Below are 17,680 nucleotides of genomic sequence, written 5' to 3'. Positions count from 1 at the left end.
ATGAGGTCATACACATATATTCTTGGAGATTGTTTGTTTGTGTATTTATTATATAAATCTCTAATCCTTCACGACCAAAGTTCATCTTTATCTCGGCCTCTCAGATCAACCCAATCAGCCAAATAAATGTTGATGTTTTTGCAAACCATGACTACATTCGTATATATTATATAGCATATACAATGAAACTTAACAATTATTTGTGTTTCAACAATTCTGTGGTTAATATAAAAAAAATTTATGGTTAAAAAAAAAATAATGTTTTGGCTTAAAATAACCTGTTGGGTAGCACAATCCTGGCAAGAACAGCAGTGATTTCTCGATAAAAAAACAACTATTTTTGTGCCACTATCCCAGCAGGAAACATAGCGATGTCTCTGTAAAAAAAACAAAAAAAAAACCCTTTTGCTTTTCATGGCATTATTACAGCTGGAAACACAGTGATGAGTCACTAAAATATGCCCACATTAGGTGTCTGAAAAGCAACTGTAAAAGCAGTGATGACTTGCTAAAAACAACAGGTTTTGTTGTTTTTTGTCTCAAACAGTGGACTGCAGCTCGTCAGGCGTCTCGCCTAGGTGTCACAGTATCCACCTCCTTCACCTCCCCATCTCAAAGTCAACTTGTATGCTACATCATTTTAGAAACCTTAATACTATACGTACGAAATGTACATATGTAAAGAATCTGGGCTTTGCAGAAATCAACATTATCTTCTGGTGACTGGGCTCCTTCGATCATTATGATAATATTTGATTGTGACAACCTTTAAAGCTGCATTAACCAATATTTTCATACTAATAATAGATCGATTGAATATTTGTGCATAAAAGATGTCACTCATAGTGATGAGCCAGACTGTTGCTCCCATTCAGCTCTGAGCATTTTAGCGCCTGTCAGCTCTCTGTTTTGGTTTGAGGGCTGGCAATTGTACTGTTTTGGTTGAGTCTCACAGCTCTTGTTAACCCTGTGTGAAGGCGTTGCTGCCTGATAAAGCTACTGAACACTGGCTGCTAAGCAACAAACACCAGACAGACTCAGAGATTAGCTGGTGAACAAAGTGAACAAACATTTAGCAGCTAAAGAGACAGATATTTTCCTCAGGACTTGGTGGAGACCAAAAATGGAGCTGAAGAAAGTGAATATTGTAGTAGTCATAGTCATCAGGAGGAAACAAACACCACTGCAAATGAAGTGACGTTTTGCTTCGTAAGTGCTACAATGGTGGGATGTAACAACGTACAAATTCCAGGTACTTGTACTGAAGCACTTTCTGCTAGTGTGGCAAATATTGTACTTTTACTTTTGATAATTCTAATATATTTTTGATATTTTTTTATGTTCAGACAGATTCATAGAAAACAAAAAATTACATTGTCAATCCACAATGAAAATTATCTTAAGTTAATAGTTCAAATTGAGCTCCACCTCAGCAGAAACAAACAAACAGGAAAAACAGTTAACTCCTGCTTTTACGTACATACAACAAATTTCAATACATTATTGAGAGCACAGTCTCTCTCTTTCCTTTTGAAGTGGATTATTTTATTTTTTATCACAACATCATTTTTTCATGGTGGCTCAGCAGTGTTTTATAGGTTGTGTGTCAGCGGATAGTTAGAGTCAAATCCCACAATGCATGGAACCACAGTAAAACAGGAAAGCTTCTGGTTTTTGACTCGTGTCACTCCTGAAGCCAACACAAAACATGGCAGATCCTCATCGTCCGCGTTGAGCCGTCGAACAAAGCAGAGCACAGATGATGATTAACTGTATTAAAAACCCGCTGCCTTTTGCAGACGGATGCAGCCACTGGTGTTATCTGGCTGCTGCCGCTCACTCTGCCCGGTCTGAGGGAAAGCTGCTGAGCAAACACAGGTGGCTGAAGTCAGGGACAACGCACACACAACACTTTCTGGAGACTTGCGGGCGATTGATGTTGGACTTTGAAGGCTGACATCAAACTTCAGTTTGATGGGAAACTTAATTGGCCTGGACGTTCACAGAGAATGTTTTATAAGCGAGGGAATCGCCTCAGTTTTATACACAAAGCTCATGACTTTGACATCAGAGACCTGGTTTTGCATCTTTTCAGACCACCTTTTCAAACTGCATCCTGCTTTCTGATTGCTGTCTGACTCAAATGACCTCTCACCTCGACCTCAGACAGACATCCTTAAATAAACCAAATAAAAGCCCCTAACTAAAAATCCCCTTCCTTTAAGGTGAGGCCCATCAGCAGCGTTTTCCCCTTTTCTGGTGAGTTTGTTCTAGAAACCAAATCAAGACCCTCATAAAGCCAGGCGCAAATATGAGGAAGATGGCCATCGGCATGTGGGGGTTTACTCAGTGTACACACGCTCTGACAGCAGCAGGAGAGGCTCTGCAGAGGAACCATGCGTCTAAGGAGGAGGAGAGGCAAAGAGACAAAGAAGAACAGAATGTGTTATAGACCAGGTGCAAACTCGCCCCCAAAATCTTATGTAAAGTTGCACTTCTCGATTTTGTTATGGGTCTTGCAACAATACCACAAATCCTTAAAATTCAGTCCAGCTCACTGCTGATGTTTGGCCCTCATTTTTCAAAGGTATTTTGTAGAGTTTCATTGTGATAATTATAATTTTAGTTTATATGCCACATATGTTATAAAGTGGTTTGCAAAGGGGATTAAAACAAGATAAATACAATTAAAGACAGAAGTACTTTTTTTAAAAAAAACAAAAAAAAAAACAAGGTTCAATAAACCAGTGGGACCCAACCTGTGGTTTGTGGTCCAAAAGGGGGTCATGTATCCATTCTGAATGGACTGCAAGTGACTCAGGAACATGTCAAAATTGTAAAAAACATACTTTATTTTTAAATACCGTGAATATCCGGCACGGAGCTTTTATTTTGAAATTCTGTCGCTTTTAACTTTTGCAGTATGTTTTATTTCTTTGTTTTCCACGTCAACATGTTGTTAACATTTTGTGAAATAAAATTGAATATGTGGTAAGTTATTTGTTTGTGGACCATTTGGAAACCACTGATATAAACATAGTATAGAAACAACAATATAAATACAAAAACAACAGTTTAAACTTTGTAATCTCCTGCCACAAAAGCTTGACTGCGGTCAGTTGGCAGGACTTACGTATATGATGATAGTTGATGCTTTTAAGTGGTAGAAAGTCCTTTTTACAGATAGATGTAATTTAGTTTGAAGCGTTTGATTTATACATGGAGAACAAAACGCTGTACAATGATTCAAGCAGACTGAAAACTGAAAGTATAGAAAAAAGAAAACGATATCTCTGAGCAAATGTTGAATAAGACCAGAGGAAATCACCAGGCCTTGTCTAAATCCAAGCCCAGCTGGCACCAGACGTCAATACGCAACAAATTCTCATAGAATGGGTCATTCAAAAAATGCACACACGACACTTAGTATCATACGAATTAGCACCCCACAAATGATGGTAGGTCTGAAACATACAGTTATGTAATTAACGTACAGTTACGGAGGTTAGGTTTAGGTGAAGAAACAGGGTTATGTATCGTGTTACTGTAGTTAACTTTAGGGAAAAAAAATCTCCATGAGAAAGTTGCAGGGGAAAGTCTGAATTTTTGTCATTCACCACCCCAACTTATCTCCTGGTTTACTCGCATCAGCGCATTGGTTACGCAGAACTTCAAAATACACAGGAAATTCATGAATTTGGTTGCATTACTTTTCACAGGGAACAATTTGTGAAAAACAGTTTTCAATACGACATCAGAAGGCGTTGGGACGCTTACGTTGAACAGACATTACATTTTGGTTTGATTGAAAATCGGGTTAATGGTATTTTAGATGTCATATGAGGTTGGAATTTCACATTGTGTAGTTGTTGACCTGGTGAAGTTTGCATACATTGGGTTTTGGTCTCCGTACGAGAAGACTAATTGTCGTTATTCTAAGCAGAGATGAAGTGCAGGAGATGTTCCAGAGACTTTCAATTTTGGTTACTTAGCACAACTTAAAATCTGCAAAACTATTGACGTTGTCTTTCGTCAGTATTCCACAGCAAATTGATATTGGCATTAGACGTTGTACTGTAGATGTGAGAATGACAACACATACTTACTGAGAGCATGTTAACATGTTAGCATGGCATGCAGTATTCAAGTGTTTGGCATGTTAACATTTATCTCGGAGTCCAAGACATGAATTTGGTCTTAAGTTATACATGTACTTTTTCATTCCCACAAGACCTAAAAAGTCAGAGCATCACCAAGTTATAATGGGTTATCCACTGAGGACTGAAAATCTGCACAAAAGAGCGTGTGTGTCACTGTGTTTCTCTCTTAATCTTTAATATCTTTTAGAGTATTAACCCTTTGAAACCTGAAACAACATCACTCTTCTTGTCTGCTTTTAGACACCTTTCACAAGCATTTAATCCTTTGAACTCTGAGCAAATCGGTTGTATTTCTTTGACAAACATGGGGAAAAGGGCAAAAAGCAACTTGGCAAGAAATGTTCCAAAAATTGCAAAAAAAATAGTGGATTTAGACAAAAGAAAACAGCCATGGAAAAACTATATTATAATTGACAGATTTACATATTTAAAATTATGTTACAGAATTATTATAACATTTTAAGAAAGTCTTGTTTGCCTTGGGGTTTTTTGTTTGTTTGATTTGCTCTTTTTTTTCATCTAATTTTCAGGTAATTTTCTTTTACCTTTTAATGTCTTGGTGTTTTTTGGGCCATTTCTTCTTCCATTGCTTATTGCCTTCTTCCCATGTTTTTGTAAGAAAAAGATCAACTCAGTTTGCGCAGGTTTCAAAGGGTTAATGTAACGCTTACTAATGATGACACAAACCAATTTTTGGAAATGAGCTTAATATTTGTTAATATTGTGATGCCGATATAAACATAATTGTCAGATTACTGTATGAGTTCAGGACTAAAAGGTTTCCTTATATCTTGCAGGGTTTGAACATGACTATAGGAATAATAGTGCATGCAAAGCTTATGTTTGGACATCCCTCATATGTATGCATGTGTGTGTGTATGTGTGGTAAACGCTTCTTGTCCAAACACGGCATCGCTGGCTAAGCTCTGACCTCGAGTCGCTCGGCATGCAGCCCTCCCTCAGAAAAAGGTCATTATTATTCATAACGGGCTGATTGCTTTCGTGAGCAAACAGAGACGCTCAGCGAGGCAGCAAGCAACTGAGGAACACCTCAACGCTGCTCTGCCTTTTGTTCATGAGAATCAGACTTCATTTTGCCTTTTAAATCTCTCCATACCTTCTGTTTCTCTATTGAAATACAAGTATATATTCTGCATCATTCTTTTTCCAGTTCTTTACTGTAGCTAAGTGATGTTTACACTCAGTGAAATATGTTAATAACCTTCTGGTGTCACCATGACTCTGTAGAGGGTAATGTCAGTCTGTCCACCACTTTGGTTCAAACTGAAATATCTCCACAACTATTGGATGGATTGCTATGAAATTTTACATTAACGATCCACAGAGGATAAATCTCTCTGACTTTGGCACTCCTCTGACCTTTTTACAAGCGCCACCATGAGGTTGACATTTACAGTTAAAGTGAAATATCTTCAGAATTTTCAGATTTGAGCAAATTTCGCTCAAGACATTGATGTTCCCCTCAGGATGGATCGTAATATCGGTGGTGACTTTTCAGTGCAAATTTTACTTCATAGAGTATTGGATTTATGATCAAATACCTGCTAATTAGTCTCAGCCTTGCTTTGTCTGTGCTTTAGTTTAGTGATAATGAACATCAGCGCAGCATTAGAGCTAACCCAGTATTTTGACTGATATTGGCTTCTCGCAGATATTTTGGCATTGGTTTTATGTCGCCTGAAAATTAACAATAATTTTTTTTAAAAAATTGAATTGATACATATAGGTTTTAGGTGATTTAAAAATAATGTTTCCATTACAGAACCTACATACTGGATCCCGAGATGGCACCTATTAGTCCCAGTGGGGCTGCTTACGTGGTGCATACACCAAGATACTTTTTAGCCCCTGGGTTTGCTTCTGTGGTGTGCGGCCCACTGAATATCACTTTACTTTGTGATAGCTTTTCTTGGCTCGAGGAAAGTTTTACAAATGTATAACCGCCATGAAACAAAACATCCCCATGGTAAGACTTATAATTGACCTTATTTGAAGTTCAAGATGTCCTACTAGTTCTACACAAGCCTTTTTTATACTATATGGTGAAAATGTAAAATGAATGAAAATGTCACTGCAATACCACGATTGGCCACTTGGAAAATTTAGAAGCAAGGCTGAGATACTTTCCTGGGGGCCTGATGTTTCTCAACAGATTCCCCATGACATCTTCAGTGACGTAGAGGCATAGAGTACTCTGAAACTGTAAATATGGCGATGCAAAAGAGCCGCGATGTTGTTGGTACTGTGAGCTAGAACTGTGAAAAACAGAAAACCTCTCTTTTGTTTATTTTACTTTCAATGCAGTGTCATACATCCAACTTTGGACGCCAATGTTTGTTTACATTCTTGATCCCAGAAGTTGATCCCGAGCACCTCCTTTCCAATGACATCACACAGGTCCCGGATGACAAGTGTAGTCAGTACCTGGCATAAGTGATACACATTAAGAACATTTCTTTATGTTGTGTGTAAAATACCATCAGCTGATATATTTTTATTTATTTATTTTTTTAAATTTGCATCTCTCACTGTCCAAGTCTCAAAAATCCAGGCTATAGTTAGCATGCTAACCTGCTAAACTAAGATGGTGAACATAGATATAGAAACGTAGATACCTCATTGCCCGCTGCGCTAAGCTTGCAGCAATGTGTTTGTGCGGGCGTCATATTGGGGAGGGCAAGATCTCCTAATACACAAATACAAGTGTACTGAGAGATGGAGACTTCACTACAAAATCGACTGAAACTCACTTAATTCTGAACCACTTTTCATCAGTTTTTTTTTGTCATAAACATCAGAAAGTGAACATGATAGTGGCTACTTGTTTGAAGTAATATCAGTTATTGAATGCAATCTAATCAGCTCTACAACAAAACAGTAATCTTCTGAATAGCCACAACACATACAGGCTCTGACTTATGAAGCAACATCCAGTGATGGAGTGTAACAAAGTACATTTATTCAAGTACAGTACTTTCTTGAGGTACTGGCACTTTACTTGAGTATTTGCATTTCCTGCTACTTTAAATTTCCTGCAACTTCATTTAAGTCAGCTTTATACTTCCACTGCCTTTCAGAAATATCAGACATCTTGACCTTCCCAGTATGGCACCCCCAACGTGGTATCTACATTTATATATCTCTGATGGGTGAACACAGTAAACATGGGTTAGCTGCTAAACATCAGCCTGATCAGTGGTGTAGTGGAAGGTATATGCATGTACACAGGGTATACCCACCTCTTTTTCTGGCTGTTTACAGTATACCCATCAGCCCCCCCCCAAAAAAGCATAGGAATATTTTGGACGGTATACCCACTTCCTCCCCTGTAACCTACTCATCGACCTAGTACACCCACCTCATCAGCTACCACTGAGCATGTTGTCAGTGTGAGCAGGTTGCCATGCATTTGGTTAGAGTTTAGTACTCTTAAAGTATCTTTGTCTTATTTGAAAAGGGAACAAAGAAGCAAATATTTTTGTCATAACTCACTTTAATACAAAAACGCATGTCAGACATAAAAACTCACATGCTTGAGGTGTTTTCCTCCTCCAGAAAAGAACATTCAGTGTGAATGCAGCATAGATCACAAAAAAACATAATACGAGAATCTTTACGTTTAATTCTTATTTTACTGAGCTGCATGTAGGTAGACCTAAATATATTCTCAAATAACTCGAATGTGTTTGCTTTGAATTCCTGGCTGTCCTGAATGACTGGGTTTTTTTCTCTGGCTAAAATTTCTGGCACCAGAAATGTTTAATATTCAACATGAGCTGCTGCAGTGTGTGAGTGACCGCAATGCATTGATCCTGTGTGTAAAGTTAATGAACAGCCTGCCGTGTCTGCAGACGTTACCTCTCTGAAAGCCTCCCAGACGGCTCATGAAAACCTGCTCAGTGTCACTTCAGCTTCCTTCTAATGTCGTCTGTGCAGCCATCAAATGCTCAGCTTGTTAATTCGGTTTCATAACAGACAAAGTGTCCCTCCCCAGTAAAGGGTTGGTGTTTTATGATCAGAGTCAGACTGAGCGGCTGGGAGGTGCGGTGTGCAGGTTAGCTTCAATTCCTGCAGCAACCTTTTTTTTCTAGGTGTTGTGTTGTGGTGTTAGCTAGTGATGATCAAGAGAATCAATTATGCACAAAACTTGGAATTTTTTGGGTCAAGCTGTCACAATATAATCTCTTATATGATTTAATATTAGTCCAGTGTAGGCCTACATGTTTACACACTATAGACTTCTATTCTTTCAACCCTTCTAATCCTAATTTTTGTGCTCTTATTTTAGTTTGATACCTTCTGTCTTTTACTTTCTCGTTTTATCCATATTTTTGTCTTCGTGCTGCAGTGACAGCCTCATTTCCCCCCAGGGGGTCAAAAAAGACTCTTACACACGCAGCTATACACTTATATTATAAATAGGCCAGTTTGAAAACAGAAGACATGAGCTGTTTATGTTTTTGAAGATAGGGTTTCCCGCTGGCTATTTGCAGTACAAGGCTGCAAAATTTTAGGCCTACAGCTGAAAATGACATCAACTGGTAAATTGTGTGGCTGCAAGAAACATTCATTAAAAAACATTGCACTTAAACAGTAATTAAGGCCATTTTTGTTATATGCTTATGTTTAAAAAAAAACCCCAAAACAACTGTATGTAATGTATTACAATCATATAATTGCTAATTGATTTTTTAAAAAATTTTTTTTTTAGTTTTATTGAAATTAGGCCATGGGATTGTTAATGCTATACTTTTGTGTCCATTCTATATTAATTTTGTCATCTTTTGTTATCATCAGGCTCTATAGGCTATTAGAAAAAAAAACAATAAAAATATACCCTGATATATAGGACATAATGATACAGTAATTAGCTCCAGTGTGTCCTTAATTTGTCATGTCAAGGACTTAAGTCATTTAAAATTTCTCTGCCACCAGATCCTCTCTATAAAAACAATGTTTGATGTGAGAGGCCTGAGCACCACAGTGTTAAGGATGTTGATAAATGTGCCTCCTGACCTGTGAAGTCTGTTATCTGCTGTTAAACATCACGTGTCAGATGTTAATGTGATTTAAGAGCACAACATTTGTGATTGCTCTTCCTGTTATCTGCTGCTGCTTTCATCTGCCTATAACCCCTACAGCTGATAAATAAACCATTTAGTGCTAATGTAGAGAGACTTCATCTCATATTAACATTCATATAAAGATTTGGGGTGGACGCAGGGGATATGCCCCCCAATATTTAGAACACGTGCATTTGCCCCTGCTAATAAAAATAGTAAAGTACCAATTTTATTTACTTTATTTACTTTACATACTTTATTTATTAATAGCAATGCCTCTGGTGAAGTAGATGGTGGCAAAATGCAACCTCAGAAGCAGTGGTTGCAATCAACTGTGCATGCTTGAAGCAATGGTTTCCACCATAGAGTGATGCAGAAAAGGCAAATAATGTGCACAAAAAAATTCAGCAGAATGCAGGAAATTAGGAGTTTGACGCTCAAAATTCAGGGACGACCCTTGCTTAATATTTTTCTTCCCCAATTTTGCAACAAACTCTGCACCAGAGATAGGCTACTGAACTCGCTTCAGCTGCGGACCACTTACGCAAAATGACAGGGAGTAGGATTTTTCAAGGATTTTACAGACATTTCACGGATTTTAGGTTGTTTCTTGGATTTTTGGATATTAGGATTTCAAGAAATGTCCAGGTTGGTAGGTCATTTCGATGATTTAAGCACATTTCTAGGATATTAAGACATTTCTAGAATAGGGTTTGGGGACATTTCTAAGATTTTTTCACATTTCACATTTACATTTCAGATTTCAGGACATTTCCGGGATTTTAGTAGGATGCTTCAATGATTTTGGGACATTTGTAGGATTTTAGGACATTAGGGGCTACCTCTGCCAAGGGGTGTGGGGGATCCTCCACTGGCACTTTTTCAATGAAAAAGCTGTTCTTCTGCACTCTGGCACCTTATACTAAATGTAGGTATACAAAAACAATTCTCAGTGTGAATCACTTTATTTTTATTGTGTATTAGAAAATGGTTTAGGGGCCACCTGGCACCCTATTGGGGCTCAGATTTGGCCCACAGGCTGTATGTTGAGTATCGCTGCCCTACACCCTTCAATATTGGCCTACTTGCTAAGGATGCATTTAGCTGCATTGTTGCATCCAAGCTCTATATTTGCCCAAAAAATATCTAGGCTATAACTATAGCATTTTTTTTAAAGATACCACATCACGTTTAGGCTAAATAAAGCATAAAAGACAGAGTTTTCATATAAAGATTTTTATCTGTAGCACAAACAAACACACAAATGACTGATGAAAAAGGGCTTTTTCTTACATTCACAAATGTACAAATCGTAGCTTTTTCCCTCTAAAAAGTATTCAGGAGTTCATTATAGGTCTGCTGTACACGCTGCGGTAGTAGTTGGTGTCGGTGTGGGCGGGTTCCAGGCCGGTTTTGGCTGCAACCAGCGCCCCGGACACCGGGCAGCCGTAGCCTCCGTACACCTGCTCCAGCTTGTGGTGCTGCGGCTCGGACATGAGGTTGTTGATGGAGAACGGGTGGTTGAAGGGGTAGTGGTGGTGGTGGTGGTGGTGGTGGTGAGGGTGGTGGTAGTGATCTGGCTTCAGGTGTGCAGTCTCGTGCAGCAGCAGAGGGTGGTGATGGGAGAACAGGTGCTGGGTGTGCCCGAGCGGGGAGGGCACGCGCACGGGGCTGGAGGGCAACAGTTCACCCCGGTGAGCTTTTAGGTCCACACCGGCTGCCTTTACATCTGAGGAGGGAGGGGAGGAGGAGGAGGAGTGCGGGGAGTCGGAGCCGGTGCTGCTGGTGGTTACCGAGCCGCCCTCCGACTTGCCCGCCGCCTCCGTGTCGCCTGCACCGGCCTGTCTCCCGCACTTGAAGCGCTTCTGCCGCCGGAGGTAGCACCCGTTCTCAAACATGTTCCCAGAGTCCGGGTGGAGGGCCCAGAAGGAACCTTTCCCCGGTTTGTCCGGTAAGCGGGGCACCTTGATGAAGCAGTCGTTAAAGGAGAGCGAGTGTCGGATGGAGTTCTGCCACCGCTGCTGGTTCTGCCGGTAAAACGGGAACAGATCGGTGATCCACTGGTAGATCTCGTTTAGGGTGAGCATCTTATTACTGGACTGCTGGATGGCCATGGTGATCAGGGAGATGTACGAGTACGGCGGCTTTGCATGCGTGTAGCTCCGCCGGTACGGTTTGGGCTCCCTGGATCTGATACCGCAGGCCTGACCGTACACCGGGCTCATCACCGGCATGTTGCCGTACGGCGGCGGGCTGATGGAGCTCATGCTCGGCGGCAGCGCGCTGCTCAGGCCCGTTATCCCGCCTCCTGCCGGCACCATTGAACCGGTGCTCTGTGGCACCCCGACGGGCATCGAGGAGTGAGTGACCCCTACCGGGTTCACGTAATGCGCGTTCATGTGGCCGCTGCCGGTCATGCCAGGCGCGCTCATGTAGCTGCTCATTGAGTTCATTGACAGACCAGAGTTCATGTTTCCCGCTGCATAACACTGAAACACAGAACCAGCAGGCTACAAGTTATTAAAACCGTTTATCAGTCAAATAACAGTATGCTATGATAACACTAATCTGTTAATTAACGTGATCGTTTTATGAGCCCTAATGATTAGGCCTAATATGTTCCTTATTTTATTCAGCCTCAATTTAAAAAAAGAAAAAGGTTACAAATCACACTTTGATCATATCGAAGACCTAGGCCTAAAGTTAAACAAATAAGGGTAAACAAGAAATCTGACTCAAACATTTGTATTTACTCTTAAAAATGACATTTTTCATTGTTATGGCTGCAAGTAGGCCTATAGGCAAACGACTTTTTTCAGTGTAGATCAGTTGTCAATTATTTTCTTCATTAGCCAGTGTTTGGTCTAAAAACGTCTGAAATCTGTTGGAATTGCCCGTCAGAGTTTTCCAAAAACCCACAGGTTTAGAAGTGTTTGGTATTTTTATCATAAGGCTAAATTATGAATTCATTATCAAAACAGTTGCAGATTATTCAGAATAGTTTTGTGCTGATCGACTAATTGATTAAACAATTAATTGTTGCATCTTGACATTATGCCATTGTGGACATGCAACTTATTAGTGCACAACTAATTTCATACACAAACATAAGGGAGTTTAGGCTACAGAGATGAATTTAATCAAATGTATTCCCTTTAGATGTAACACAATTCTGTTCCCTTTAATCTCATTCTCTCTCTCTCTCTTTTTTTTTTGGTTAACTTTGTTGTAGTTTTTAATAAAACCATTTTTCTTCCTTTCTCTAAGGACCAATCTGATCATAAGGCCTTTTCATTTTAATTTGATTACACAATACACTTGGTAAACATCAGGATATACATGGATACATCTCCAACACCTCAGTTAACCCCATTAATTTGAAAAAAATGAAAAAGGTAAAATCTATAGAGGACCTTAACAGCCAGTATACATTCCCCACTTGCCTCTCTGATATATATATATATATTAATAAATACATATATTAAATAATACATTGATGAGACCACAGTTGGCCTAAAAATATGGAGTTTAGGCCTACAGATAGCTGAAACTGGGCCATGGTTATAACCCCTTTCCTGTAGGTTTTACTTACACTGAGCATTTTCTTCATGGAGATTCCCTTGAAAATGAAAGTAACTATACTCTAATTAAAATGATCTATAGATTTTCCCTATTAATACTTTATAATAAAATACACATTTCTCTCCATGAAACTCTCCATGGATTTTTTTTGAGGGAACTGCATTTTTTTTCTCAATAGGATGGTCTAAATGTTTAGTATGGGAGGGGAATTCAGGCGCAATCTAATATCAGCCTGAGAATGGTAACTGTATAAAAAACATCTTGCTAAAACCTAGAAATAAATACAGAGAGGTTACCTCATGCGTCCTGCCCTGAACTGAATTTATTTATTGATTAATGTTAATTTTATTAGGGTATTAATTATAATAGGCTAAATAAATGTTTTTATGCAGCCAATATGGAGCAGTCCTCAACACTGAATATTTGCTCAGTCTTTTCTCTTCAGTAATGATAATAAATTGTAACCACAGGCTATGGGCGCAGTCATTTAACACCCATTTTCTTACACATTACAGTTTCAAGTTTTAATATAGGCTACATTGGTCCTATAGCCTAACAAAAGACAATTCTTAATTCAAGCCTCAAAAATTTAACAAGGTGAAATTTCCTTTTCATTTCCAGATTTCCAGAACTATTTTGTATTTCCAGAATAACCAAGTCTCATTTATTGTTTCAACGTCATTCCCTGTCAAGCTGGGCTTGGAATTAGAATGATGAATATCTATGCAAATACTCTTTAGAAAGGTCATTTTTAAATTCTGAATTAATTTTAGGTAGGAAACGAATACTAAATGCAAACTTCAAAAAATGTTACGGGTTTCATTCATGTTCGGAGTTCATCCTGCACGTTTTGAACCGTATGATTACTGTTTTTGCTGCAAAATTCACATCGAAAATGCACCTAACGAAACTCTAATTTGTAATTGTAATGCAGTGCAATAGGCCAAAAGTTGTTAAAAAGTATCCTAGAAAGGGAAAAAATGTGGTTAAAAATATATATTTTTTAAAGAAATAAGTTATTTTAGACACGAATAGGCTATGTGTATTTTAGTCTATAGATTCATGTCGAAAAAATGTGAGGTAGACTATTATATGAGGAAATAGGCCTATATTATTATTATTATTATTATTATTATTATTATTATTATTATTATTATTATTATTATTATTATTATTATTATTATTATTCAGGTTCTTACATTGTTAGTTTTGATATGTTGCCTTTAGGCTGCGTATTGTGCCCGATGTAATTACAGTTTTCAGCTCAGATGAAAGCCGGTGTAAGGTGCACGCACCTCGGTCTCTCCGTAGTAGCTGCTGCCGCTCCAGTCCGGGTGCTCGTGTCCCTCCATTTTAACGGCGCTCAGCATCGTGCACTCTCCAACACTATTTCATCCAAACGGCTTCACGCGAGGCGGGAAAACAACAAACACAGAAACCGAAAAGTGTCCCCAGCTGGCAGCCGGTAACGCTCCGGTGTATCCTGGCTGTTCAGACCCGGGCACTGGCTCAGCCTACCTGAGCAGCGACTGTGACCGGGGACGGTTTTCTGCTCAATGAGGCACTCTGGCACCTGCGCTCGCGCTGGAGCCGGAGCCAGCATCCAATCAGCTGTCTCCCCTCCTCGAGCTCGCAATCTGATTTGAATATTCTCTCGGCACGAGACTCCCTCCCCGTGGCCTCTCAGGACGGTGACAGTAAATAATGTCATCATACCTGTTAAACGTGACGTTACAGAGGTGGAAAGTAACCAACTCAAGATATGTAGGCCTACTTAGGTTGGCTCAAACTGGCATGTACTTAAAATTTACCTAAACAATCCCATTTTATGGTATAGGCCACTTGTACTCACGTGTTAGACTTAGAAATGTACTTTTTAGTCCAACAATTGTCTGACAGCTTTAGTTACGTTACTTTACAGATTAGGGTTTTACATAAAAAGATGAAATAAACAAACGGAAACAAAACCCAATTGATAAACCTTTGCACTACAACACAATGTTAAAGGAAATATTAAGAGTTGTTTCTATCCTTTATTGCCTTGGGACCCCATGCAAGCTTTTTTTTGTGTTTCTTCTCATGTTTCCATTTGTATACTCAGAGGTGGAGCAAATATTGAAATAATGTATCTTTTTAAAAGTAGCCCTTCAGAACCATATTATAAAAACATTCATTCCAAAAATCTCTGCATTCAAAATTTCACCTAAGTATTATTTATAAAATGTAGCTGACTAAAAATAGTCAGTCAAAAGTAAAAGCACTAATGATGCACTGGTACTTTTATATTATGTATCAGTATTATTGATGTATTACTAAGTAAGCTGTACTTTCATGTTGGTTGAGGTGGAGCTTACTTTAATGTCTTCATACGTTTGGTGGTTTGCTCTGTAACAATTGATCATTTATTATAAAGGGATTTTTTTTGGTAAAATCTTAATTTGAAAAGTATATCAAATTTGACTCAAGTAGGGTACTTGAGTAAAATTCAGGCCACTTAGTGACTTTCCTCCACTGCTTGTGAGTTATTGGTAGTTCCACCAAGAAGAAATGTTCCCATGCATTAATTGAAATAACTTTCAGCCCCAGAAAGGTCAAATAATCCAATCTTTCCAAAACACCAAATGTTAGAGAAAGGTCCAAAAATTTAGAACAGAATAGTGTATCAGAGCTTAGCGTCCTCTTCTACCTTCTCCAATTACTCATCTCATGACCCCTCAGATCTATCTGGTGACCCTTTGAAGGAGCTCGACCCCCAGGTTGGGAACCATTGGACTAAACTAGCAAGCTGTATAAAGTAAGTTAAAACTAGCTCTACTTCGACCTGCTGCAACAATAACATGCTCTAACACTGATGCTTCAGTAAGCTAATAAATAGTGAAATAATTCATCGATCAAAGTGACAATCCTTCTGCAGAATCTCCCATTTTACTTTTGATACTTGAAGTACATTTTGCTGTTAATACTTGTGCATTTTCACTCAGCCTATCAGTTTTGGAGTATTTCTACACTGTGCAGATGGTAAATACAATGAATGGAGTTTGATTTCATGAAAATCTTATGGGTTATAATGTTAATGTTTATTTTTGACTTTTGAAATTGAAAACAGTCTCATCCTTAAGGTCCATTTAGTAGCAGTTATGGGGCTTTCGATCACATGATTATGTATTTTGAATGTTAATTTCTCTGTGAACCTACTTTCCTTTAACCTCCTTTGTCTATCTTAAACACAGCTTTTCCCAGAAATGACTCCCACTCCCCCAAATATCTCGATGGTCTGTTTATGCTCTGTACATCTGGACATTGATCTGTGTTTCTGAATAAACCTAAACTTATGCAAAACTAACAGAATTCTTCCCCAAACTTATTTTTGCTTTATTCAACAGGAGTTAACGTGCAGAGTGGAGGCTATCTGTGGGATCTCCCTCCTGCTCCTCCTCTTTTCTGCTGCAGGGTTTACTGTTTGTGGTCTGACTGGTGTATTTACCTGGTGATGAATCTGAAAAGAAGACGGGACAGACGGTACACACAGCCGAGGTAAAGGAACAAGAGAACTCGGACCACCATGCTCTCCGCACACACACAGCCGGTTCTCCCTGTGTGGATGTCAAACAATTCCGAAATATTTTTACCTTTTGTGTGCCAGTGTAGCTCAGCAGGTCACCAAGACTGTCATGGCAGGAGAATGAGCGATGAAAAATGAAGGCGCAACAATCTAGGCTAGCTTTTTAAAGATATAATGAAATCAAAATACAAGGCACTGATAAAATACAAAAAAAATGTACTATTACAAGAACTCCTGCACACAAAATACTACACTAAAATCTGGAACTTGCTCAAAAAAGTAGAAGTTTGAATTTTTTCATGAAAAATATACAAAATTTAAAGCACCTTTTCATGATCTCTGAAAAAAAAAAACAGAAAAGGAAATAAAAAAGGAAACAGAAAAAAAGTCTGTGTTTAGCTTAAGGAGTAGGAGAATTTTCTCCCCACATAAAGGAAGACTTCATCCTTCAGTTAATCACAAACACTCAAAATTAACGTACCTGGATATACAATTTGTAGTTTCAATACTTTTGTAGCCTACTCTTACCTAAGTGAAATCTTCAGTGCAGTACTTTTACTTTTGACAGGGTATTTTTTTACAGAGCAGTTTTGCTGTTTTCACTTTTTTAAGGAACCGGGAGCGTGCCTGTGGAAATAATAATAGTTTATCACAAACGCTCAAAATGAGCCCATCTGGATATACAGCATATGATTTTCATTGGACAGGAAAATGATGAAAAAATGTAATTTAAACAGGAACTCTTCAAGCTGTTTAATTTATCAGCAAGATACGTGTTGTGATGTGTGAACCAAAACTGAGCAATTTAAAAATAATTTTGGGCTGCAGCTACTGATTATTTTAAATATTAATTAATCCGTCAGTGACTTTCTCGATTACTAGAGCATTAGGTGTGAATGTTTGTAAATAGCCAAAAAAAGTTCCCAAAGACAAAGGTGATGGCATTAAGTGAATTTGCTTTGTCTGACCAAAAGTTAATTTACAGAAGCACAAGTCCAAGAAAACCAGCAATCCTCATGGTTGGAAAACTGGAACCATCAAACTTTTGCTTCTTTTTGCTTGAAAATTGACTGTCAATTTAATAATTGACTAATTGTTCATATTCTAAAATTGTCATAGCCAGTTGTGTTTGCTTACATTGCTTTCTCATAGCTGCTGCTGAGGCGCTGCTGTTGCTTTTTAACGCCTCAAACAAACAACATTCAAACATCTCATTCATTTGCATATGAAAAAATTGTTGGTTTCTTCCAGAAAACCCAAATCAGAGTCTGCTCATTCATTTGTACCTGCAC

At 38.6% G+C, this 17,680-nt stretch overlaps 2 protein-coding genes across 3 annotated transcripts in view; one reads left to right on the top strand and one right to left on the bottom strand.

Moving 5' to 3' along the window:
• The window catches only part of pax1b (paired box 1b), a 53,932-nt gene extending 36,252 nt beyond the window's left edge, over window positions 1–17,680 (top strand). The window contains exons 9-10 of one of the 2 annotated variants that reach the window (XR_015779181.1): window positions 15,545–15,620; window positions 16,210–17,680. The gene's annotated coding sequence lies outside the window, so the exon portion shown is untranslated. The remainder of the gene's footprint in view (window positions 1–15,544; window positions 15,621–16,209) is intronic. The other variant, XR_006106643.2, reaches the window with a different exon arrangement.
• LOC121955699 (hepatocyte nuclear factor 3-beta-like) lies at window positions 10,395–14,440 on the bottom strand. Its single transcript, XM_042503754.2, has 2 exons — window positions 14,122–14,440; window positions 10,395–11,733 (listed from the first exon to the last, which is right to left on the bottom strand). The coding sequence occupies exons 1-2, from the start codon at window positions 14,194–14,196 to the stop codon at window positions 10,582–10,584; spliced, it is 1,227 nt and encodes a 408-aa protein (XP_042359688.2). The 5' UTR covers window positions 14,197–14,440; the 3' UTR covers window positions 10,395–10,581.

This window comes from Plectropomus leopardus, chromosome 16 (assembly GCF_026936395.1).
Source record: "Plectropomus leopardus strain MGB_pleo_1.0 chromosome 16, ASM2693639v1, whole genome shotgun sequence".
In the NCBI taxonomy this organism is placed as follows: domain Eukaryota; kingdom Metazoa; phylum Chordata; class Actinopteri; order Perciformes; family Serranidae; genus Plectropomus; species Plectropomus leopardus.
The sequence above is the reverse complement of the archived record's forward strand: the minus strand, read 5'-3'. Positions and strand labels throughout refer to the sequence as shown.